The sequence below is a fragment of the Archocentrus centrarchus genome, chromosome 17 (assembly GCF_007364275.1).
Source record: "Archocentrus centrarchus isolate MPI-CPG fArcCen1 chromosome 17, fArcCen1, whole genome shotgun sequence".
NCBI lineage: Eukaryota > Metazoa > Chordata > Actinopteri > Cichliformes > Cichlidae > Archocentrus > Archocentrus centrarchus.
In genome coordinates, this window is record NC_044362.1 from 15057835 (window position 1) to 15082986 (window position 25152).

The 25152-nt window shown below is 43.6% G+C and overlaps 1 protein-coding gene across 1 annotated transcript in view; it reads right to left on the bottom strand.

Annotated features, from left to right (window-relative positions):
- Positions 1 to 8863: 8863 nt before the first annotated feature.
- ece2a (endothelin converting enzyme 2a) overlaps positions 8864 to 25152 on the bottom strand; it is a 108453-nt gene continuing 92164 nt past the window's right edge. Inside the window, exon 4 of the mRNA XM_030752686.1 lies at positions 8864 to 9454. Within this exon, the coding sequence (XP_030608546.1) occupies positions 9164 to 9454 (291 nt within the window). The 3' untranslated portion in view covers positions 8864 to 9163. The remainder of the gene's footprint in view (positions 9455 to 25152) is intronic.

Sequence of the window (25152 nt, forward strand, 5' to 3'; positions counted from 1 at the left end):
TTTGGCAACATGACTAAAGGCGTGTTTGTGAGTCGTATGCAGGCATGTTGCAGCTTTTTCCTGTCACCAAGCAACTGGTCTGTGGGCTACACTTTCCTGTGCTGTTGTTGGTCCTTCAGCCAGCCGAGGAGAAGAGCAGAGTTATAACACAAATAGCTGAAGTGAAACCGAGTGTTAAAAACAATGAAAACTATCCACTGCAGCCACTTTCTGGGGCTTTTCATGCTGTTTATAAAAACATATTTTATGCTTTTTTGTGCTTCTCCCGATACATGCTGAGTTCCACTCGCTCCTTTTCTTGTCCAGGCCCATTTTTCAACCCATCAGCATTCAACCTGCGCACAGCTTCATCCCCATCAGGCTGCATGCTGTTTGGTGTTTGGAGGACTGCACATCCAGCATGTCTGTGTACCCATACCCACAATCCATCACTCTGTGCGGCCAGTACAGAAGATCGACGTAGCTTCCAATCTGAAAAGTAAAGTGCCTTAAGCCCACCTTCATTTTAAGACTCTGAGTCCTATATACAGTGGTATGCAAAAGTTTGGGCACCCCTGATAATGTTCATGATTTTCCTTTATAAATCATTGGTTGTTCAGATCAGCAATTTCAGTTAAATATATCATATAGCAGATGAACACAGTGATATTTGAGAAGTGAAATGAAGTTTATAGGATTTACAGAAAGCGTGCAATAATTATTTAAACAAAATTAGGCAGGTGCATAATTTTGGTCACCCCAACAGACAAATTACATCAATATTTAATAGATCCTCCTTTTGCAGAAATAACAGCCTCCTTAACTTCCAATGAGAATGTATTAAAGGTATTCTGGACCACTCTTCTTTACAAAACGTCTCCAGTTCAGTCAGGTTTGATGGTTTCCGAGCATGGACAGCCTGCTTTAAATCACACCACAGATTTTCAATAATATTCAGGTCTGGGGACTGAGATGGCCATTCCAGAATGTTGTACTTGTTCCTCTGCATGAATGCCTCAGAAGATTTTGAGCAGTGTTTAGGGTAATTGACTTGTTGGAGTATCCAGCCCCGGAGCAACTTCAACTTTGTCACTGATTCTTGAACATTGTTCTCAAGAATCTGCTGATATTGACTGGAATCCATGCGACCCTCAACTTTAACAATAACCACCAGCACCTGCACTGGCCACACACCACCATGCATACCGCCCCTTGTTATGTCCAAATAACTCATTTTTAGTTCTATCAGTCCACAGCACCTCTTCCAAAATGAAGCTGGCTTGTATGCTTTAGCATACCTCAAGTGACTCTGTTTGTGGTGTGTGCACAGAAAAGGCTTCTTCTGCATTATTCTCCCATACAGCTTCTCCTTGTGCAAAGTGTGCTGAATAGACACCATCTGCAGCAAGATGATGTTGCAGGTCTTTGGAGCTGCTCTGTGGGTTGGCTATGACTGTTCTCACCATCTTTCACTTCTGCCTATCTGAGATTTTTCTTGGCCTGCCACTTTGGGCCTTAACTAAAACTGCACCCGTGGTCTTCCATTTCCTCACTATGTTCCTCACAGTGGGGCATCACGGTGGCGCAGTGGTTAGCACTGCTGCCTCACAGTTAGCATAACATCTGGAAGGTCTGGGTTTGATTCCACCTTGGCCCAGGCTTCTCCCTCTCTCTGTGTGGAGATTGCATGTTCTCCCCGTGCTTGCATGGGTTTCCTCAGGTACTCCGGTTTCCTCCCACATTCCAAAGACATGCACTTACTGGGATTAGGTTAATTGGCTACACTAAATTGCCCATAGGTGTGAATGAGAGCGTGAATGTGAGTGTGAAAGGTGGTTTGTCTCTCTGTGTTGGCCCTGTGACAGGCTGGCAACCTGTTCAGGGTGTACCCTGCCTCTCGCCCTATGATAGCTGGGATAGGCTCCTAACCCCCCCCCCCCCCCCCCCCCCCCCCCCCCCGCGACCCTGAACAGGATGAGCGGAAGCGAATGGATGGATGTTCCTCACAGTGGAAACTGACAGCTGAAATCTCTGAGATATCTTTTTGTATCCCTCCCCTAAATCATGACGTTGAACAATCTGTTTTCAGCTCATTGAGAGTTGTTTTGAGGCTCCCATGTTGCCACTCTTCAGAGAAGATGCAAAGACGAGAAACACTTGCAGCTGGCCACCTTAACCCTTTCTCATAATTGGTTTCGCCTGTGTATGTAGGTCAAGGGTCAGTGAGCTTACAAAACAAATTTTATGTTCCAATAATTAGTGCTAAAGGTATTCAAATCAATAAAACGACAAGGGTGCCCAAACTTATGCACCTTCCTAATTTTGATTAAATTATTGCACATTTTCTGTAAATCCTATAAATTTCATTTCACTTCTCAAATATCACTGTGTTCGTCTGCTATATGATATATTTAACTGAAACTGCTGATCCAAACAACCAATGATTTATAAAGGAAAATCATCAAAATCAAAATTTTCAGGGGTGCCCAAACTTTTGCATACCACTGTACATCTGTGAGAAAACAGCTTACATCACTGGCTTGGTCACTCATTTTGCGTCATACTGGAGAAAAAATGAAGTTATTTTTTATGTTATGTTTTGTTATTATGTTTTAGAAAGGAAGATTATCCAGGGTATGCTCATGGGCTAACAACGTGTTTGGAAGTTGATGTCAAGTTAAGAGGCGTTCGGTTTCACAGTCAGAAACTAGTGTTCCTACGCTTGTACAGAAACACTGCAACAAAAGCTTAAAATAAAAATTAAACTGTTTTTTTTTTATATATATTAGATTTTATATATTATTACTATTAGCTTACAAACAAAAACCTAAAATCATGACACAAGTATTTTGTTTTAATTTCTTTTCTTTAAGCGTGGTTGCATTCAAGGAGACAATGCTTGAAACAAACATGAATCAGTTAAATCAGCAACAACCAGGGGAACTCTTTCCACTCATGAATGACATGATGAAAAGCTCCAGAGCAGCCGTGAAGCAAAAGCTTAAAATTAGGCTGTTTTGTCAACACCAACCATTGCTACAGTTTCTTTAAAAAAATAAAAATAATAATAAATAAACTTTTGTGTTACTTCAGCAAAAAAAAAAAAATACAAATTCATAGAGAAAGTGAAGCCATCTGAGAAAAAAAAAATCACACACCTTTTTTTCCTCATGTCTTAAAAATAGGCAGTAATTAGATCTCAGTGGAGAATTAAAAATAAATGATTTCTACTTTATTAATGTGGTCCCCCCTCCAGTCACCAGCCTTCCTGCCTGTCTGCACGCCTGGTGCTCTCGCTCCCCTCTCTCTCCCTCTTGTCTATATTTAAGCAGCAGAGATCACAGGACCTGAGCTTCATCTCATGTGTCCTCAACAAATAGCATGCAGGGAGAGCTATTACTCCTATGTACATGTGTATGTGCATAAACGCAGCGTCGGTGTGTCAGATATGCGTATCTCCATTAGCAGCTATTGTCTGGAATGTAACGCAGACACAGGACCCGTGCAAACAAACTCAACAGAAAGGGGAGACTGACTGACATATTGATAGACTCTAATAGTGACTTTACATGCAGGCTGCGGCTGCTGTGGTATGCACTGTGTCTAGACATGCCAGTTTGTCTTGCAATTTGTGCAACACTGACAGACTAGTAGTGCACTCCAGAATGCAGAGACTGCTGAACTGTCCTGAAATATAGCGAGACAGGCGTGACACTGGGATGTGAAATTGGTTTATAAATGATAAAAGTTTCTATTATGAACTGAAGGAGAGCTGAAGCTGATATAGTAGCAGCACAGACGCCGAAAGAAGACGTACCGTGATGAGTCACAGTTAATCTGCCTACAAATCTTTCCCAATGATATCATAATTAAACCAACTGGATAAATGACACAGCAATAAACAAGTTCAAAATAAACATGTCAGCCTCAGCGGTAGGATGGTGATTCAGTTTCCTGTGGAAGTGCATTCACCACATTTAAAAAGAAAGTCTTATCTTACCTAATTCGAGTGCGTGTTCTGTGTCTCATAATGACAGGAAAGCTATCTCTGTCATGAGTATAACAATTTTCTCGTAATTACGAGTTCCTGATCTTGTAATTATGAGAAAAGGTGAAGGTGGTTATCAGTCATCACTGGGAATAAGGCATTTCTGTGCCACTCGACTCCATATGCTTTTATTTGCTCCATATAGTTAGAGACAGTGAACGACGTTAAGTATGTCAACCTGTGTGAACAGCGAGCCATGTTTTTTAAGCCTGCATTTTTTAATATTGGAAAATTATATAATATAATGTATTTATGAACTATCAATATGCACAGCAAGCCATCACTGGGGGAATACACACACACACACACACACACACATATATATATAATATAAAAATTTTAATTTAATTTTTTTATACGAATGTTAAAACTGGCTTTGCACTGCCTCTATGTGCACCTGTCCTGTGCTGTTGTCATAATGTGAAAAGCCCTGGAATAAAGACAAACTTGTTGCGGATGGAAATCACACTAATGGTGCAAAACTGAGAGGTCCAACCCTTTCATGTGCTAGCTTTATTTACAACACTTTAAGAAACAGGGTCGCCCACATTCTGGGAAAGTTCTCATAATCACAAGATCATGATCATGCTGTTATGAGATCTTTTTCTTGAAAGATTCCATAACACTTTGAACTCATAACAAGATTAGGCCACTTTTTTTTCTCTTTTTGTAGAATGTGATGCATTTATTAGACAACTTCACACTCTTCTGGGATTTTCCTACATCTCTAGTGCTTACAGAAAATGGTCTGGAAAAGAGAACATATCCAATGAGCAGCAGTTCTCTGGGTGAAAATGCTTTGTTGATGCCAGAGAATAGCCAGACTGCTTCAAACTGATAAGAAGGCAACAGTAACTGAAACAAGCACAGATTACCATGTGTGAATGGTGAATTTGGTGTAAACATCATGAAACATGGATCCATCCTGTCTTGAATTAATGGTTCGGGCTGGTGCTGGTGGTGGCGGGTGTAGTGTGGCTCTTAACTAAACTGTCCTCCACTGTCACCGGATCTGTCCAATAAAGCACCTTTCGGATGCGGTGTAATGGGAAAATCACATCACGGACGTGCAGCTGGCAAATCTGCAGCAACTGTGTGATGCTATCATGTCATTATGGACTAAAATCTCTGAGGAATGTTTCCAGCACCTTGTTGGATCTGTGCCATGAAGAATTAAGGCAGTTCTGAAGACAAAAGGCAGTCCAACCCAATACTTCCAAAGTGTACCTAATGTAGTGTCTGGTAAGTTTAAGTGGATGATTTTATTTTACTGTCTGGTGTTTTTTTCCCCAAAAGATCAGTTAGACATCCGTTTTGTTTTGCAAAGGTGAAACTTATTACATTTGTTTTATTGCATACTATTCTTGATGCAACCAATTAGTCTTGTTTGCAAAATGACAAATTGACAAAAGATACACATTTTTTCTATGAAATTATTGTGAATACATTTGGTCAGACACAGAATTTTGTCTCAAACACTGTTAATTAGTTTTCATGGCACTGTAACTGTAAATTACTGTGCATAAATCTGAGCATGTGAGGGTCCAGGTGAGGGTCCAGACAAAGAGCGGTTCAGAAGACCCTTATGAGGGAAAAAACAAGGGAACAGTTTACCCTGCCCGGGATAGGGTTACCGGGGCCCCACCCTGGAGCCAGGCCTGGGGAGGGAGCTCAAGGGAGAGCGTCTGGTGGCCAGGCATTAGCCCGTGGTGCTTGGCCGGGCGCAGCCCGAAGAGGTTACATGGGCCCGCCCTCCTGCAGGCCCACCACCCGCAGGAGGTGTCGTAGGGGTCGGGTGCAATGTGTGTCGGGCGGTGGCCGAGGGCGGAGGCCCTGGCGGACCGATCCCCGGCTATCGAAACTGGCTGTTGGGACATGGAATGTCACCTCTCTGGTGGGGAAGGAACCTGAGCTAGTGCGTGAGGTTGAGAGATACCAGCTAGACATAGTTGGGCTCACCTCAACGCATGGCCTGGGCTCTGGAACCAGTCTCCTGGAGAAGGGCTGGACTCTGTTCCAGTCTGGAGTTGCCCTCGGTGAGAGGCGGCGAGCTGGGGTGGGTATTCTTGTATCCCCCCGGCTTGCTGCCTGTACGTCGGAGTTTTCACCGGTGGACGAGAGGGTAGTTTCCCTGCGCCTTCGGGCTGGGGAACGGGTCCTGACTGTTGTTTGCGCTTATGCGCCGAATGACAGTTCAGGGTACCCACCCTTTTTGGAGTTGCTGGGTGGGGTGCTGGAGAGTGCTCCATCTGGTGACTCCATAGTCTTGCTGGGAGACTTCAACGCTCACGTGGGCAATGACAGTGAGACCTGGAGGGGCGTGATTGGGAGGAACGGCCTGCCCGATCTGAACCCGAATGGTGTTTTGTTATTGGACTTCTGTGCAAACCACAGTTTGTCCATAACAAACACCGTGTTCGAACACAAGGATGTCCATAAGTGCGCATGGCACCAGGACACCCTAGGTCGCAGGTCGATGATCGATTTTGTAATCGTATCATCAGATCTGCGGCCGTATGTTCTGGACACTCGGGTGAAGAGAGGAGCTGAGCTGTCAACTGATCACCACCTGGTGGTGAGTTGGATCAGGTGGCGGGGGAAGATGCTGGACAGACCTGGCACACCTAAACGTATTGTGAGGGTGCGCTGGGAACGCCTGGCAGAAGCCCCAGTCCGGGAGATCTTCAACTCCCACCTCCGGCAGAACTTCGACAGCATTCCGAGGGAGGCTGAGGACATTGAGTCCGAATGGACCATGTTCCGCACCTCCATTGTTGAGGCGGCTGCTCAGAGCTGTGGCTGCAAGGTGGTTGGTGCCTGTCGTGGTGGTAACCCCCGAACCAGATGGTGGTCACCGGAGGTGAAGGGAGCCATCAAGCTGAAGAAAGAGTCCTATCGGGCTTGGTTAGCCTGTGGGACTCCGGAGGCAGCTGACAGGTATCGACAGGCCAAGCGGAATGCAGCTCGGGTAGTGGCCAAAGCAAAAACTCGGGTGTGGGAGGAGTTCGGTGAGGCTATGGAAAAAGACTTTCGGACGGCATCGAAGCGATTCTGGCAAACCGTCAGGCGACTCAGGAGGGGAAAGCAGTGCTTCACTCACACTGTTTATAGTGCGGGGGGGGGTGCTGCTGACTTCAACTGAGGCTATAGTCGGACGGTGGAAGGAATACTTCGAGGACCTTCTGAATCCCACTGACACGCCTTCTGTAGTGGAAGCAGAGTCTGGGGATGAGGGGGATGACTTGACCATCACTGGGGGTGAGGTCACTGAGGTAGTTAAACAACTCCTTGGTGGCAGAGCCCCTGGGGTGGACGAGATTCGCCCTGAGTTCCTGAAGGCTCTGGATGTTGTAGGGCTGTCTTGGTTGACACGCCTCTGCAACATCGCGTGGAGATCTGGGGCAGTGCCATTGGATTGGCAGACCGGGGTGGTGGTCCCCATCTTTAAGAAGGGAGACCGGAGGGTGTGCTCCAACTTTCGGGGGATCACACTCCTCAGCCTCCCCGGTAAGGTCTATGCCAGGGTGCTGGAAAGGAGGGTGCGTCCGTTAGTCGAACCTCGGATTCAGGAGGAACAATGCGGTTTTCGTCCTGGTCGTGGAACGCTGGACCAGCTCTTTATCCTCTCAAGGATATTCGAGTGTGCGTGGGAGTTTGCCCAACCAGTCTACATGTGCTTTATGGACTTGGAGAAGGCATTCGACCGTGTTCCTCGGGGTGTTCTTTGGGAGGTTCTGCGGGAGTATGGGGTGTCTGGCCCATTGTTGCGGGCCATTCAGTCCTTGTACAACCACAGTGAGAGCTTGGTCCGTATAGCCGGTAATAAGTCGGATTTGTTTCCTGTGGGTGTTGGACTCCGTCAGGGCTGCCCTTTGTCACCGATTCTGTTCATAATTTTTATGGACAGAATTTCTAGGCGTAGCCAGGTGGCAGAAGGCTTCTTCCTTGGTGGCCTCAGAGTCACATCTCTGCTTTTTGCAGATGATGCGGTTCTGTTGGCTTCATCACGGGGGGGCCTCCAGCTCGCAGTGGAACGGTTCGCAGCCGAGTGTGAAGCGGCTGGCATGAGAATCAGCACCTCTAAGTCTGAGGCCATGGTCCTCAGCCGGAAAAGGGTGGAGTGCCATCTCCGGCTCAGGAATGAGTTCTTGCCTCAAGTGGAGGAGTTTAAGTATCTCGGGGTCTTGTTCACGAGTGATGGGAGAAGGGAACGGGAGATCGACAGGCGGATCGGGGCTGCTTCTGCAGTGATGCGGACGCTGCACCGGTCCGTCGTGGTGAAGAGGGAGCTTAGCGTAAAAGCGAGGCTCTCGATTTACCGGTCGATCTACGTTCCTACCCTCACCTATGGTCACGAGCTTTGGGTAGTGACCAAAAGAATAAGATCGCGAATACAAGCGGCAGAAATGAGTTTCCTTCGAAGGGTGGCTGGCCTCTCCCTTAGAGATAAGGTGAGGAGTGCGGCCATCCGGGAGGGGCTCGGAGTAGAGCCGCTGCTCCTCCACATCGAAAGGAGCCAGTTGAGGTGGCTCGGGCATCTGATTAGGATGCCTCCTGGCCGCCTCCTGGGTGAGGTGTTCCGGGCATGTCCCACCGGGAGGAGGCCCCGTGGTAGACCCAGGACACGCTGGAGAGATTGTGTATCTCGGCTGGCCTGGGAACGCCTTGGGGTCCCTCCGGATGGGCTGGAGGAGGTGGCTGGGGAGAGGGAAGCTTGGGCTTCTCTGCTTAGGCTTCTGCCCCCGTGACCCGGCCCCGGATAAGCGGAAGAAAATGGATGGATGGATGGATGGAAATCTGAGCATTGAATGCATTTAAATCATATATTTAGTTAAAATATGGATTTGAAATTTCATTAACATAGTAGTTCTCTTTACATTTTCTCAATTACATTTGCAGAACACTGTCCATTGTATTGGTATTATGAGATAAAATCTGATCTTTTAAAAATTAAAATCTAGCACATAAAACTGTAAAAATAATTACTCCTTACAAATTCTTAATAAATACATAAAAACAGTAAGGCAGGAGTTTGAGCAGTTTGTAACAGTTTGCTGTTACATTTGTGGTGGTAAAAATGTTCATAATCACAACATAGAGCTTATTTATAAAGGTGATCCACATATTAGAGTCACCCTACAAGTCAATATTAGACAGGAAGTCTTCCTTATCTTCATTAGATATCGAAGCAATCCTGGTTGGCGGGGATTCGGTGTCCTTCAGGGGCTTTTTCTCCAGAGCTGCATCTTCTGGGCTCAGCTTCTCCCCTTTGGTCATTACGTACACAAAATATTCAAAACCTTCTCCATAACTGTGATGTTTGATCGACCATTTATACTCCGTGCGGGCATAGAGGCGTTTCCTGAAGAAAGGCTGGGCAAAGGTAACGGAGACAAACCGCCCTCCAGGTTTCAAGCAGCGGCTAATCTAAGAGAGCAAAGAAAAAGCAGGACATCATTATTAGGACATTACCAAGATGAGACATATCATATTCATAATTCTCCCCACCATCACTACCACCTGCCTGAACAAAGTCATAACTATTTGAGAATGCTGTATGGAAAGCCTTGCATCTTAGGCTGTTTGGGGATGTTATTTATTCTTTATTTGAGCCAAGAGACAGGAGAAATGGGGAGAGTGAAAGAACATTATGCAACAAAGATAACAGGGTAATATTTAAAGTGGATGTAACAGTTATCTGGTAAATGCTTTAAGCTTTAAGCAAAGGTTTCTCAAACTTTTTAGGGTCAAAAAGCATTCTCCATGAACTCCGTCATAGTCCTCACAGGGAGTCAGCTGCTTTGGGCTCAGCGTGGCATAATGTGGACTGCTAGCTACCAAGCTGGTTCATAAGACAAGCTACTCTGCTGCAGGAAGGGTATTGAGTAAAAAATAAATTTAGGCTGTAGTAGGTGTGCTAGACCTTTGGTGATGTTTTGAGTGCATTCTAGTAAAACATTCCTGCAAATTTAAAATGCACTTCCTCAAAGATGAATGCCTGCACGATTTAAAGGAAAACGATTCCATGAATGCAGCTGAATCAGCCAATCAGGTTGCTTGATGCACACAAGGTGTTTGCTCTGCTCAGCGACTTGCGGTTGCATAATAGCAAACCTACGCTGAGAAGGGTAAGACAATTACATGTCTTCGGCAAAGCTAGACTTTCCAAACAAAACCTTACTTTTGTTAGAGAGTGTGCATCTGACTGAGTGATCATCATTATTCTGGTGGGTACAATGTTATTATAACAGATGGCTGGAGCTTGAAAAATAAAACCTGAGATAAATCTTTTTTCCCCTCTCTCTCTTGAAGTAATGGCGTGGGAGAAGCAATCTTCTAAATTGAATTCAAATCTGAGTCATAACATCTCTGTGGCTGCTGTTTCTTTGTTATACACCTTGAGATTTAATTCCACTGACAGGCACAAAAGAAAAAAGAGGTGTCTTAGTAAAGTGTTGGTCAATCACATGCTGCTAGAGATTCTCTCTCTCTGACTCTGCTGGGATGATGGAATATCATCCTTCTGAAAGATATTCCCTCATTTAGGGTTTTCATGATGGAAATGGAGAGCGCTGACTAACTTGTCAGTCCAAAAGCTCCCATGTGTGTTTGGTTAGGTTAACATTCAGTGGCTGTGAAGGGCACAGCACACGATTCACATCAGCACATCATCACGAACCACTTCGACCCCTGTGGATGAGGGACTGCGTCACCCAGAAGGAGACCACTGCAATCAGGACAGAAATGTTCCATCACAGGATAAAAGTGACCACTCGGAACAACTCTGTATTGATGTGCAGTGACCATTACCTCTAAGGGACACCATAGAGCCAGCTGTTCCCCTCGCTGTAGGAGGGAAAGGTTCAGTTTTTTCCTTTAACATGTCATCCATCTGTCACATCTGTCAAATACCAAATTATCTCAAACTGTCATCTGTCCACATTAAGTCACAGTAAGCCAGAGAAGACTTTAAGCACTGAGCTGCTCAGTCTACAGTGGCTGCTGCTTAGTCACGCAGTCTGATAACACAGTGTGACAGCACGAAAACTTAGAGGGTCCCTGTATATAAATAATTGCTGTTCTCATTCTCTCATCATACTGGGGTGTTTATCCTTTGTGAGGGATACACGTGTGCGTCGAGACATGCTAAGTTTCACAAGAGGATGGCAGAGCTCAGGCAAGCAAGAGGACAAAGACACACGCAGACACAAATACACATTTAGTTAGACTTTAGCAGGGAGTTTTTCTCCAGAGACATAAGTGTGTGTGTGGGAGCAAAGAGACCCAATTTGCAGAACCCTGTGCAGAGACAAACTAAGCTTTTTTTTTTTTTTTTTGTATTTCGTAAATCAAACATATCAACAGGGTAAATAATAGATTGAAGGAGAAATATTACAAGCCTGCAGGAGCTTTTCTTAAATCTGATATGATAACACAAGATAGGTTGGTAATCCGTCTGCTAAACTCAGATCACAACTGTTACTGGTGATACAGCTGAGGGGAACAGACAATATCTTAGTGTAAATTGCTGTGGAATATTCTCAATGTTTATAGAGCTGGCTGTGATACTTAATGCTAATGGTACTCTGTACATGTGTGCACTGACTGCGTTCTAAGAAAGATTCCTCCAAAGCAGATCTGAGCATTACACGCTCCCCGGGCCACAGCCAGCCCACATGAGGTCAGCGGGAAAGTAGGATTCAGTTTGCCCAATTTGAGCCACCAAACAGTTTTTGGTGGTTTTGTGGAAAACCACAGTATAACTTTGTTGCTTTGATTTTGAAGGCGACTGCTATTTTTAAAATATACATACATACATGTGTGCAAGCAAATGCACGTTCACTGGTTGGAACAGATGTTTAGATGAGATGCTAACCCTGACCCAGCTCCCTTTAAAAAAAAAGAAAGATTGATGGAGAATGTCGAGTTTTTAACAAGACATGGACTTCCAAGTACTTATCTACTGAAGTCAGAGGTAAAGCTGTGTGCTTAGTTTGTGGAGAGCAGATTGCTGTGTTTAAGGATTACAATCTGAATTGCTGTTTTAAGACTAAACACGCAGAGAAATACAGGAAATTTGATTGATGCAGAGCGGGAACAGACATCTGAACCTTTGCTAGCAAAGCTGCAAAAGCCACAAGGACTATTTACCAAGATCCATCCATCCTGGGATGGAGCAGTCAAGACCAGCCTTGTGATTTTCCCCCAAAAACCCAGGGTTTACCCTGCCTCTCACGTGATGACAGCTGGAGGAGGCAGCAATAATCACGAGGGTGAGAGCTCTGGAAATAACTAGCAGGCATACCTTAAGGACTTCTTACCAAATCTGAAACATTGCATGAGCAATTAACAGTGCACAGACGTCTACTGAAAAGACAGCCTAAAAAGCAAGCATATTAAAAGACTGTAGATGTGCAGTGAGAAGCTACTGGATGGTCTCCCTGCGTGGCTTCATGCCTGGGCTCTGAGGGAAGAGGAGCTGGTGTTAAGCTCACGTGCGACTGTCACGAAAGCTGCGATGGTAAAGTCATGGATGGAGTGGCTGCTTGCTGAACAGTACACTGTGGTGGAGTGTGGAGCAACTCCTCCTACACTGCTGGGGTCTTTGGAGAGGAGTCGCTCTCAAACGAGCACGTGTATCCTGCTCTTCTCACATGATTCATCTCCACCAGCATGCAGCCCATATATAAATTATTCACTTTTCACCATGTCACAGAGGAAGGGTGGAGGGGATGTTGGATATGGGATAAAATATGGAATGTAAGGCAGAGAAACAAAAAAGTGAAGAAGAGGATGTTGCTCCAGATAAGGGGGGCGAGGCAAAAGAATTTAAAACTGAAACCTTTTTATGTTCAGATTTACAACATCCAGATAAATTTTCTCCAACTATGAGTGAGGCACTGTGTCACAGTGTCTCTCAAGGCTGAGATAACTGAGTTTTGGCCAGAAGAGCCAGAAAAAGTAAAAACAAGGTGGCAAACACACAACTCTTTACACAGTTGTAAAGGTGAACATGTTGCTGACAGTTGTTCCCACTCACAATTAGTAGACAAAGATGAGTGTGTGTTTGGTATCATGTTTCTCTTCAAAAACATTTACTGGGAAAAATGGGAACTTTAAGTACTAGATATGTAACCGATCATTATAATTATTATGTGTATATTCAGACTGATCTCAATCTTCGGCGCCAAAAACTACCCTTGGGTCGAAAGCCAGTGGAGTCACATAGCAATGCATGAGGTGTCCTTTGGCATCAGTGCTGTTACAGTGTGCTGCCGCATTAATGAGACCCAGCTTATCACATTTAAATGCACAGAGTACCATGTAGCACCACTTCTCGAGATGCTGCAAAGTGGTTTATATTAATGCAAACCCGCAATCTAAAGTCAAATTTAATCAAGTCATTTTTGGTGCTTAACCTAACAGGCAGTGAAACAAAGCACAAAAGAAGCAGCTTGTGATTTTTTTCATGTCCACTCCTCAAGCCTTTGCTGCTCTTTCAGTAAGAAACACTACTACTGACGGAGTTAATGCTTCAAGGAACTGTTGCCAAAGGACAGCTCATGTGTATCTCTGTGACACCAGGGGCTCCTGCACTAATGAGGGTATTTTTTATTTTTAGTGGATTGAGAGACTATGAAAAGGCAAAACATAAATGTTCCCATTAATACTGGACATTCTAGCAGTTTCCTCACAAAGCCAGGTCCTTTGGCTATTACATTTAACTTTACACCACGGTGCAGCACACATTTTGCTGAACTGCAGTGTGGTTTGACTTCACCGCTTCAGACATTATTCATGACATTGAGATGTATGGCTGCACTCTGTACCTTTGGAGTGTAACTCCAGAGTCTTATGTCACAGGTGACTGATGTCACTGCAACCCAAGAAGACAATGAACTACAGCCAACGAGTCAGCTGTAACTGCTATAAGATCCATTGTTTGACAGCTTGGCTAGCAGTTAGAGGACGGCAATAAATTCAGTGATGTTTTGGGCCATTTTACACAATGTAATACATTAGTCATACATCAAATTACTCTGTGTGTTTACAAGATACATTACTAACCCAGATTCTCACACTCAGCAGGGGCCTGTATGTATGCAAACACATGAGGAGGAGGATGATGCTCTGAGTGAAGTGAGTCATTTACACACTGTCTATATGCATATCAGCTTGTGCATGACAGCAGCTCTGACATGATGTAAATCATAATAAAAGGAATCAAATTTCTTCAGGACAAGTAGAGAAAAAAGCCACACACACAGAGTCTCACTTATTTGAATTAACAGGTGGATAAACTGAGTTTTATAGCAAAACAGCACCCAGAAACACACTGAGGCTGTTTTCAGTCCATCCACTCTTAGTCAAACATCTGTAAGCTGATCCCAAGTAGGGCACAGGGTTCCTCCAAGAGGATGCGGGAAACCACTCGGTAGTGCTCATTTTCACACGCCACTGAAGCGCTGCCCCAAAATACACAAACACACCAAAAACACACCATGGCTTGCTGAGATACTCAAACACACATGTACATGCATGCACCCACACCCACACACACTCACACTCAGATTATGGCCTGTTCTCAATAATTCAGTGTGGCAGTGGAAGCTTGTGTCCAAGTCACCTGACCTGTCTTGAAAGTACGAGGAGGAAATACGAGATCCGGAGTTAAGTTTCCCATGAAAATTCCCAGGTACTCCCACTGACACCTTGGGGTATTTACCTCTTTATTATCATTCCCTAGAGGGAATGGGTTCATGTGTTCATAAGTAAATGGAGCATAGCATCAGTTCAGGCAGGCCATGAAGTGAAGCTTAACCGCAATCCAGGCAGATCAGTTGATCTCTAAGCAACTCTTTAGGCTGCTTTAGCCCACTCACAGCTGCTGTTCACCTGTAAGCCACTGAGCAACCCACCTGCACCCCTGCTCAACCTGACTTCAACCAGCATTTAACTGATGACTGATTCCTTTCTGTTGCTGTTCCTGCTGGAAGCTTTCCACGTATGAGCATGGAGGTGTGGAAAGGTCTCAGAGCCACAGCGCCGAATATAAATAAGCGCAGATGGAAATAATCTTCTTTTGGCTGTAACAGTTCTGAGGGAATTACAAACCAGTATGTTTTGAGCTAAAATGCTTTTAGTTGTCTTCGGTATCTCAGCAGCTTTGTCTAAAAAGAGATGAACCTAAATTGTACATAGTGGATTAGCATCCCCGCAACGTTCATATACAATTTTTTAGCCATTAACTGCTTAATATTCTAGCAGCTTGTAAACAGCTTGTCAATAACGCAAATCGACGTTTCCTGTTTTACCTGCCGTTCTACAGATGGTTCTGCTGCTGTGTGCGCTGTGACTGCAGATACTAATTAGTTTCCTCATGCAAGTAAAATATTTTGTTCGATTAAATAAAAAAAAAAAGGCACTCAAAGTTTCCTCTATATGTCAACAGTCTGGCAGATTTTTATCACTGTTTTCTTCATATTTGTTATGTAAATTGTAAATTGTGTGTAAATTTTTATGTATTTAAACTATTTTCCAGTACATTATACTTAATGTATAATTCTTAAAATGATCTTGCATGACTGTAATACCAAAGGGGACATGTTAAAAATGTCATTGTATTGTGCAATGACAATAAAGATATCTTAACAGTATAATAAATATACTGGTATATGAGAACTGTCATATACCAGTATATTTATTATGCTGGTATATGAGAACTGTCATTCAAACTTTTTCTGGATGACTACAAGAATTAGTTTTTGGTAGATATGACATGAAGAATCTAGGTAATGGAAGAAACAGATTAACTAGTTTAAACCTTTGAAATATTAACTTTGTATATGTCAGTCCAAGTCCCTGCCTGGCCTTTTCCACATTAGTCAGAGAGAAGATAAGCTGTGGAGCCAAGAAGAATGACATTTTATTCACTCAACAGTCTTTCTTTGTCCAGGTGTGCTCTCTGAATTTCTCCTATTCGCTGCTTTGTCTTTCTGTCCTCACTGGACCGCAATATCCTCCGTTATCTCCATTGTCTCCTCGCTGAGCTCAAGCTTGCCTAAAGATACGGTATATGAGATAACTGATGGTCTCTGGTGGTCAGATGAGGACAGGGTGGCCATAAGTCTGCGATTTCACTCTGCAGGACCTTTAGGTTACATAATCTGGGTTCATCTGAGATGGAAATGTTAAGTTGCTCCTGAGCCGCAGGTCCACACACAAGCCATTTTTATACATGCACTGCAGCCCTGAACTTCTCTGGTTATTACTCAACGGAGGTGCATGCAAGGAAGCAAATGTATTTTAAACTGAAAATGATATAGATATGTCAAACACTGAATGAGTTTATATAGTTTTTGGAGCATAGCTCTTCTTCAACTAACAAAACAAATTTCTCAGTTTCACTATTTAACAAGTTGACTTCCATCCATCCATCAATTTTCTTCCAGTTATCCGATGATTCAGGGTCGTCGGTCGAGAGGTGGGGTACTCCCTGAACAGGATGCCAGTCTATTGCTAACACAGAAAGACAGACAACCAATCACATCTAAAACCAATTTAGAGTCACCAATTAACCAGTTACTTAATGTGCATGTCTTTGGACTGTGGGAGGAAGTGAAAACGTGCACACAGAAAACCTCTAGCCAGCTGATGGATTTGAACCCAACACCTCCTTGCTGAGAGGGTATGGCCATCATGTTGTCCATGGCTTCTCATTTACCCCGCCCCCCGGAGGGGAGGAACAGGGTATTATTTTGTATGTTTGTCTGTTTTTTGTTTGTTAACAATATTACAGCAAAACTACCAGTCTGATTCATACTAAATTTGCACAAAAGATAACCAGTGACCCCTTAATCACCTGATAGATTTTTTTTTCCCATACTTGAGTCAAGGTCAGAGGTCAAGTTTTTCTGAAAATCTTGTGAACACAATAACTCGAGAACGATGTGACCTAGCACGTTCAAATTCATAACACAGATGCATCTATGATTTACTAACTCAACTAAAAAGCTCAGACAACTTAGTTCATGGATCCTCAAATCCAGGCCTCAAGGTCCGGTGTCCTGCAGGTTTTAGATGTGTCCCTGATCCAACACACCTGAGTCAAATATAGAAGTCATTAGCAGGACTCTGGAGAACTTGACTGCATACTAGCCTCTTTCCCACCAATAGGGTTCCAGAGCCGGTGCCTTTATTTGAACCGTTAGGTGGGTTTTCCACCATGGAAGCACTTGGTGCTCGGACGAAAAAAAGGGTTCAACTCCAGCCCCGCAAACTAGCTGGTCTCGAACCAATAACGTGTGACGAAAGCGGCAGAAGGGTGTGACTCTGCCATCTCAACATCAAGTTTTCTACCATATTACATGTGTATTACAGGAGAAAAGTGAAGCGATTTTCATGGGTGTGAATTATGTTGGGCTCTAAGGCTGAACTTCCCGTATCAGTTCATATCACAGATAAAAGGACACAAAGTGCGAACCTGTCGTCTTGCTCTAATCGCTGTCTGTGTTTCCCTCTGTGCTGCACACAGATGCTGCAGTAGTTTTGTTGGACCATAAGATGCGTTTGCAGCACAAAAAAGGGGAGCGTGTTTTCCCACGTTTGCGCTCTTCGGCTTCCGTGTCCAGACAAGGACCCGCCCACACTCATACATAAATGAGCAGTTCACAGAAACACGGTAGGAATGCGGGCCCGTTCTTAAGCATTTCGCCAGTTCATTGGGAACAGCACACGAACCGGGTCCTCAGCGGTGGGAAAGTAGCATCTGAGGATGTAATTCAGTCATTTGAATCAGGTGTGTTGGATCAGGGACACATCTAAAACCTGCAGGACAAAGGCCCTCGAGGCCTGGATTTGCGGATCCCTGACTTAGTTTGTACCATAATAATGCCAATCACAGAAACTGACCATATTCTCAGTGGTTTACATTATGATTTTACCATTTTTTTTTATTCCTGGTTCTTACTTAGCCATTTACAAGTAACTAAGGCTCATATGCACCCCATAAGATCTACTGAGACCTTGTTCAGTCATTGAAAGTTTCTTTTCATGCTTAAATTTGGTTTAAAAGTGAAATTGAGCCAATCCAGATTGGCTACAAGCTACTTGAATTTAACATGGGAAACTCCATTTACACTCATAAACTGAAAGTTATTTTAGTTCAAATTTTTAAATGTTGGAAAATTATAGGCATGGACAGCAGGACCTATGTGTTATCTCTGTGATGTTTGTAGAGTGCCATGCTTATGGAGACGGACAACGTTCAAACCAGGTAAAACAGCCATTTGTTAGGTACATCTGTTCAACTGTTTGTTAATGCAAATATTTAATCAGACAATCACATGGCAGCAACCCAGTGCATGTAGGCTTGTAGACATGGCCAAGAAGACCTGCTGAAGAAAGGTTATTTCAGTGACTTTGAACATGCCATGGTTGTGGGCTGGTCTGAGTGTTTCAGAAACTCTCTAGGGTTTACAGAGAATGGTCAAAAAAGAGAAAATATCCAATGAGCTGCAGTTCTCTGGGTGAACTGGGCAAACTACTTTGAGCTAAAAGGAAGGCACCAATAACTCAAATAAGCACGTTACAACCAAGGTATACAGAAGATCATCTCTGAGGAAGCTGTCAAAGTTTGGTATGTTGCCTAAGATCCTCATCAATTTCTACAGCTGCATGGTTGAAAACATCTTGACCAGCTGCATTACCATGTGGTACGGCAATGCTAATGCTCAAACACCTGCAGAGAGTGGTGAAGACTGCTGAAAAAAATCATTAGGACTACACTGCCCTCTCTACAAAGCATCTACTACTGCAGAGTTAACAGGATAGCTCCATCCTCAAGGACTCTACCCACCCTGAACACAAATTGTTCACACTTCTACTGTCAGGCTGGAGGTATAGAAGTGTTAAATCAAGGACTTGTAGACTAAAGAAATTTTCCTTCCCTACTGTTTACAATGTATTGCACCTCAGATTTTTATCAGCAGTTTTTATAATTATTAATTTTATATGTGGATCTTTTGTTTGGCATCTGTTATGGACAGCAAAGAAAGAACTTTACTGTAGAAGGAAACATGTTTCGTACAAGACAAGAAATTTTGAAGCTTGAAAGTCTACCTGACTATTATGCTGCTGACCATATCCATCTCTTTATGACCACAGTGTGCCCATCTTCGGATGACTGTTTCGAACAGGATAATGCACATCATGTCAAACTGGTTTCTTGATTATGACAATGAGTTCACAGCACTCAAATGGCCTCTACAGTCACCATTTCTCAATCCAGTAGAGCACCTCTGGGATGTGACAGAACAGGAGATTTACATCACAGATGTGCAGCCGACAAATCTGCAGCAGCTGTGTGATGCTGTCGTGTCAATATGGACCAAATTTATGCCATGAAGAATTAAAATTAGAAAAGGGGGTACCAACCTGGTACTAGCAAGGTGTACCTTACAAGGTTCCACTGAGTGTAGGCTTTAAATTATATGCAAATCATTTAAAGCCAATAAAAGTTCTTTATACAGTTGTATAATTGCATGAAAAAAGACAAAACAACAGCAGATATGAGATACTGCTGTTGAGGATAAAGTAGTTGTAAAATTTATTATTCTCACAGATTCTTTTGCAAACGTACTGATTACTTTTACATGAATTTCATTAAAAAAGTCAAAGAAGCTGGAAGGAGGAAATTGTTTAAGGGGATTTTGATCCTCTGCTACCTCCATTTCTCATAGTTTTTCTTGTTATTGCATATTAAAATTCAGTTCACTCAACACAGAAGGGATCATTTCTGAGCAAAGAAATTCAGAATGAAGAGTGTTAAAATGAGGTGGAAGCGAGTAATCTACAAGTGAAATACTATTTTCCGTCATACAAACAGGAACATATCGAAGTTATACTTCTGTTCCTTCATTTTCCCCCTATTAAAGTCTGTATTGTAATCTTGTAATTTTCTTTCTTGTCAATCTTCATTTCAACAGCTCCAAAAAGTTCTGTCTTGTTGCGCTGTGGGTAATGTAGGAGCCAAATTTTCACAATGAAGGAGAGTGTGTTGAATAAAAAACTGAGTATCAATTAATGTGTTCATCTCAAAATGCTTGTTAAGTGAAAAAAAGTTGTCATCTGTTCCAACCTGAAGGTAGAAGCTGAAGAGCGGGGGTGGGACAGTGAAGGGCAGGCAGAGGTGGAGGTGGCGCTTTGTGTGCATGTGCGCCCACTTCACTGTGGGTGAGGCAGAGCTGATCAGTGGGTAGAGACAACAACAGAGTGCTATCTCTGGACAACAGACCTGTATGGACCACAGCCTACTGTCTCCCTTAGACATACCGTTAACACAAACACACACCCGCACACTCATTCGCACACCAACTACATGATGCTCTTAAACATGCACAAGCACACACACACACAAACACACACACACACACACACTTGAAGTGGGGCGAAGAAAAAAAAAGGAGGGAGGTGCAGTTTTTATTTAGGTCATATTTTCAGATCATATTTTATAATTTCCCTCCCATCTTGTCTGGGCTTGTTTACTGGTATCATGTAGCTCTGCAGACCCCCTCACTGCAGTCTCCCTCCTCCCTTAAGGAACGTGCATTTAAAATCTACCGCCTCTCTTGCTTTCCATTTCACCTCACCCGTAGCCTGCAGCCAAGCATGTGGATGGCAAAAACGTGTAAACGTCTTGAAGAAACGAAGAGGGCGTGGGTGAGAGAAGCGTGGTGAAAAGAAGGACAGGAGAGAAAATATGGGTAGGGGAGCTCAATGTGGGTCTCCTAACAAAGCAAATCTGCTCTTCTGCTCTTCCCTTCAGGGGTGAAACAGCCTGCTTTGTTTCCTTCATCCCTCCATCCCTGTTTTATCCACCCCTTTCTCTTCTTCTTTCTCCAAGCTCCTGCTTTTAAAGAGCCAAATGTGCAGTTGCTATAAGGCGCCATCTGTCCTAAAGAAGCTTCATTTTGTGTGCACGCACAAGTTCAAATTCTCTCCAGAACAGGGATGAAATGAAAACTGTGTTATATGCAGAAAGTGCAGCTCTATCTAAGTTGAACTGCACCATCTAACAAGCACAAAAACAACACAATAAACGAGTACACATCTTTACATTTACGCAGCCCCTTATTCCTTCTGGGAAACTTACAGTACTTGGAGCAATGATGGATAACAGGGAAAACGTGACAAAGTTGGATTCCCTCTCCCTCTCCTCATCTCTGCCCTCCTCCTTTTCACCCACCCACCTATCCTCCCCCGAATTTTCCTCTCCTCCTCACCCCCACCTCCTCCACCCGCTGACTACACAGATAAATTATACATCAGAAACCTTCTCTTCTTTTCCACTTTCTCCCTCCACATCCACACACCCTTTGGCTTGCTGGGACAAAACTGCTTGTTTGTGTTCAACTACGTGTGTGTGTACTTATAGCTAGTGATGCGCTGCCAAAGAGCTCCGCTGATTCAAAATGACTCAACACCTTTCTGACACAAACCTGAGTGCAGGTTGTGTGGCGGGCTTGCGGAGGCTTGAGCTACAGTAGGAAGACAACAACCACAACAACACCAGGCCTTTTAAATAGGTGCATCTCTCCCTCTCACACCTTGTGTTGCCATGGGGACAAAAGTTTTGTGCTGGTCACAGTAACATATGTAGGTCAGAGCGGGACACCTCCCAAAACAAAAACACCAGGCGGCATCGGCGGTGCAGGGAAACTCACGCCTTTGTTGGGCGAGGAGAGAAAGTGATAACGAGCAGCGCTGATATGAGAAAACAGCTCAAACGATGCAGAAGTACACTGAATATTTACTGTGGAAATAAACAGCAACGTTTCCCTGGGATTTGAAGCAATTTCAGTGCGCTGACAAGCACGCTTGTGTGTCAGAAGTCTTTCTCAGCAGCCTTATTAGTGAAGAGACTTTAGGTGAATGCAGGAGTTCAATAAAAGACAAAGAATTACTATTTTTTCAAAATAAATGCAGCTCTGAACTGGGTCACTGCTGATGCATTTACAAAGTGCTTCTTCAACATGAAGCAAGCTGAAAGCGCTTGTGAGGTTGCCTCCCTTAAAAATGGGGGAAACTTGTCTTCGGGCTGATTTTGAATGGCGTATCTGTGCTTTGAGATGTGATATTAGTATTAGTGTGTGTGTGTGTGTGTGTTGTGTGTCCCCAAGAGTGTGTGGGCCCGTGTCTAACCGATCAGCATCTTCACATTCGGACACCACATTCTCTCCTCATGGCAATCTGGCACTCCAAGCTAAAATTAAAACATCTCTTTCTTCTCCTTTTCATCCAACACAACCATGGCGGGCTTTTATCTCTCATTTCTTCTTTAGCTCATGCTGCCTCCTCACCCTTTCTGCCTTCCCTTCTCCACTGGGGACCAGACAGAGGTTTGCTTTAATTACTGAACTACTTTTCACACCGGTGGAGAAAGACAGAGACACTCGTCAGACAACCACACCCGCCCACTGTTAGGCTCCCAGCATCCCTGCACTGCCTTTCATGCATATTTTCCTTTGTGTTTGTGTGTCTGCATGAGCATTTGCTTGTGTTTCATTTTCATAAAGCCTTCTCTAAAAATGCTTCATCCAAGGTCACTACTTATAGAAGATACAATGCAGAACACTGCAGTCAAAAATGCTAAATTAATTAAGCAATGTTTGCTATTCTTGGCTCAGTATGATGAATTAAATGATGCAGGCTTTGGGAAAAACTTGGATAGGAAGGCACAGAGTCAGCGAATGTGTAATTAATAAACTCATCTGCCTTTCAGAATAGTTGAAAAATAATTTTAAACCTTAGGGGAAATAAGAACTGCAGAGAAACTGGAGCAAAACGTGAGCGGCTGCTACAGTGACATGTTTAAAAGGCGGCAGCGTAAGAGGAGGGAGGGTGTTCCCCTCTTTCTCAGTTCACTCCTTTCATACCCTCTGCATCTCTGTTTTCTTATTCTCAAATTCGCACACCACATTTGAAAGCCTGGGACACTTATCAAGCTATTGGTTGCACTTGAATGCAATTATCTATGGGTAGGCTTACATTAGCAGCAGTATGCTTATATATGTGTTGCTAAATAGTCATTCTCTAATTAGCAACACTTGCAAGGCAGCTAATTTTACTGCTTTAGTCCCTCCTTTTTAGCCATAAGCTGCCAGAAGGAAATGCAAACGTCAATGCACACCGCCATATATTCTGAACAGACCAAGAGCCAAAACAGAAACAGCTACATCAATAGTTCTTTCTTTCCTTTTTAATGGCAAGCCAGGGAATAAGGCGCCTGGCAGCAGCTGAAGAAGAAAGCAGAAACAGCAAGTAAAGGCAGAGAAGGAAGGAGGCCGAAAAAGAAGCAAAATGGGCCAGTGTGTCTGGCTACTGAAGGGGTCTCTCGTGGGACTTGGAAGGGGGACAGGACAGCCCGGTGGAGGTTCCCGTAGCACACTAACACAGTCCCATTCATTCAATGGGCCAGTAGCACAGGGAAGGCGCTAAATGTTACAAGAGATGAAGTAGCACCAGCAGAACTTAGATCAGATGACTGACAATTTAAGAAGCTGGTGTATGATTAAGTGCTGTACAAGAAAAGTGCACAATCAAACATGTTTAGATGGTGTTTGTAATGTGCCTATGTTGTGGTTTATATTGTCATATTTGTACTAGTTTACTGTTTTCAGTAAAATGTGAGGAGGCATTTCTTGACATTTGGAAGGCCTATTCAGCTATGATGATAGAACAAACTTTTGTGCTCACGTGACGCACAAAATCTTTCCATGGACCATCAGTGATCCACAGAGCACACTTGTACTAAGAGAGTTCCTAGACATGATTGTGTCTGATGACCTAACTGAAAGCGTTACACACAGACTCTCTTATCAGATGATATAACTATTTCTACCTCAGTGAACGTAATGTTGTAGCTCAGTAGTAAGGGAAGAAGCCTAGTGTTTGAGTGCAAAAATGGGACAGCAAACCTCTTGCAACAAGGAAAAGTATGTGGTTGCCCAGTGACGGCAGTGGAATTTTTTCACATTCAGCAACCGATGGCAAGTAGCTGCTGCAATCCAGCTAGTCACAGAGAGGTTGAGCATGCAAAACCCTCAACCACCCTCACCCTGGGTGACCACTTTCGATTGTAAGATGACTGCACAGGTCGACTGGTGGGAAGCAACTTGTCTCCAAACAATCGCGGTCTCACTCGGACTGACTGCAGTCACTCTCAGACAGGTTGGTGAAGGTTTGCAAATGTTTATCATCTAACTTATAAAAGCAGACAGATTGCCAGCACATTGCAATCGATCTGAGTTAGACTGTGCCGATGAGCACCACTCATCTGTAACACACCTTTGCAACAGGGGAACTGACTCAGGTGGTTCCCAAGTGGTTGTATTGAGATTATATTCCTAAATAAATGTAAGGTTGCTGAGTGCCTATGTCATTCGTCCTGCAGAATTTCTGTTTAAAATCAGTGAAATTTTGGCTGGACTCTGAATGTAGTTAATAATGTAAGTAAGTGTTTAACATTAGTTTAATTTGTATGTTGATCACAACAGATTTGCAACATTTGTGATTTCTGATATTTTATCACATATATCACCTATTATCACAAAAATATTACATGTAATTGCCAACATGACCCCATTCAATTGCAAACTGATAGCAGACTGACTCAGTCTTATTGCCATTTTCTTTACTATCTTGAAGCACCAAAGAAGACAGCAGCAGGTGGCAAGTGGTCATAAACCTGGTGAGGCAATCTAGTGTGACTGTTGCATTACTAAGACAAATAACCAAATAACCTAATTGCTTCTGGTGCCAGGCCAGCACCATTAGACAGATCAACATTTGCACAGACAAATGAAGATCTTGTCATAAATAAAGACTGCTCACAGTGAAGGCATCCTGAAAAAATGCACTTTGACCCTGTAAAATACAAATCAATATGTGCAGTTTAGCTACAACATGCAGTATGCAATGTATATATATTTATGGGGTGTCTGGCCCATTGTTGCTGGCCATTCAGTTCCTGTACAAGTGCACAGGGTTCCGGAGCTGGTGCCTTTATTTGAACCGTTAGGCGGGTTTTCCACCGCAGAAGCACTCGGTGCTCGGCCGAAAAACAG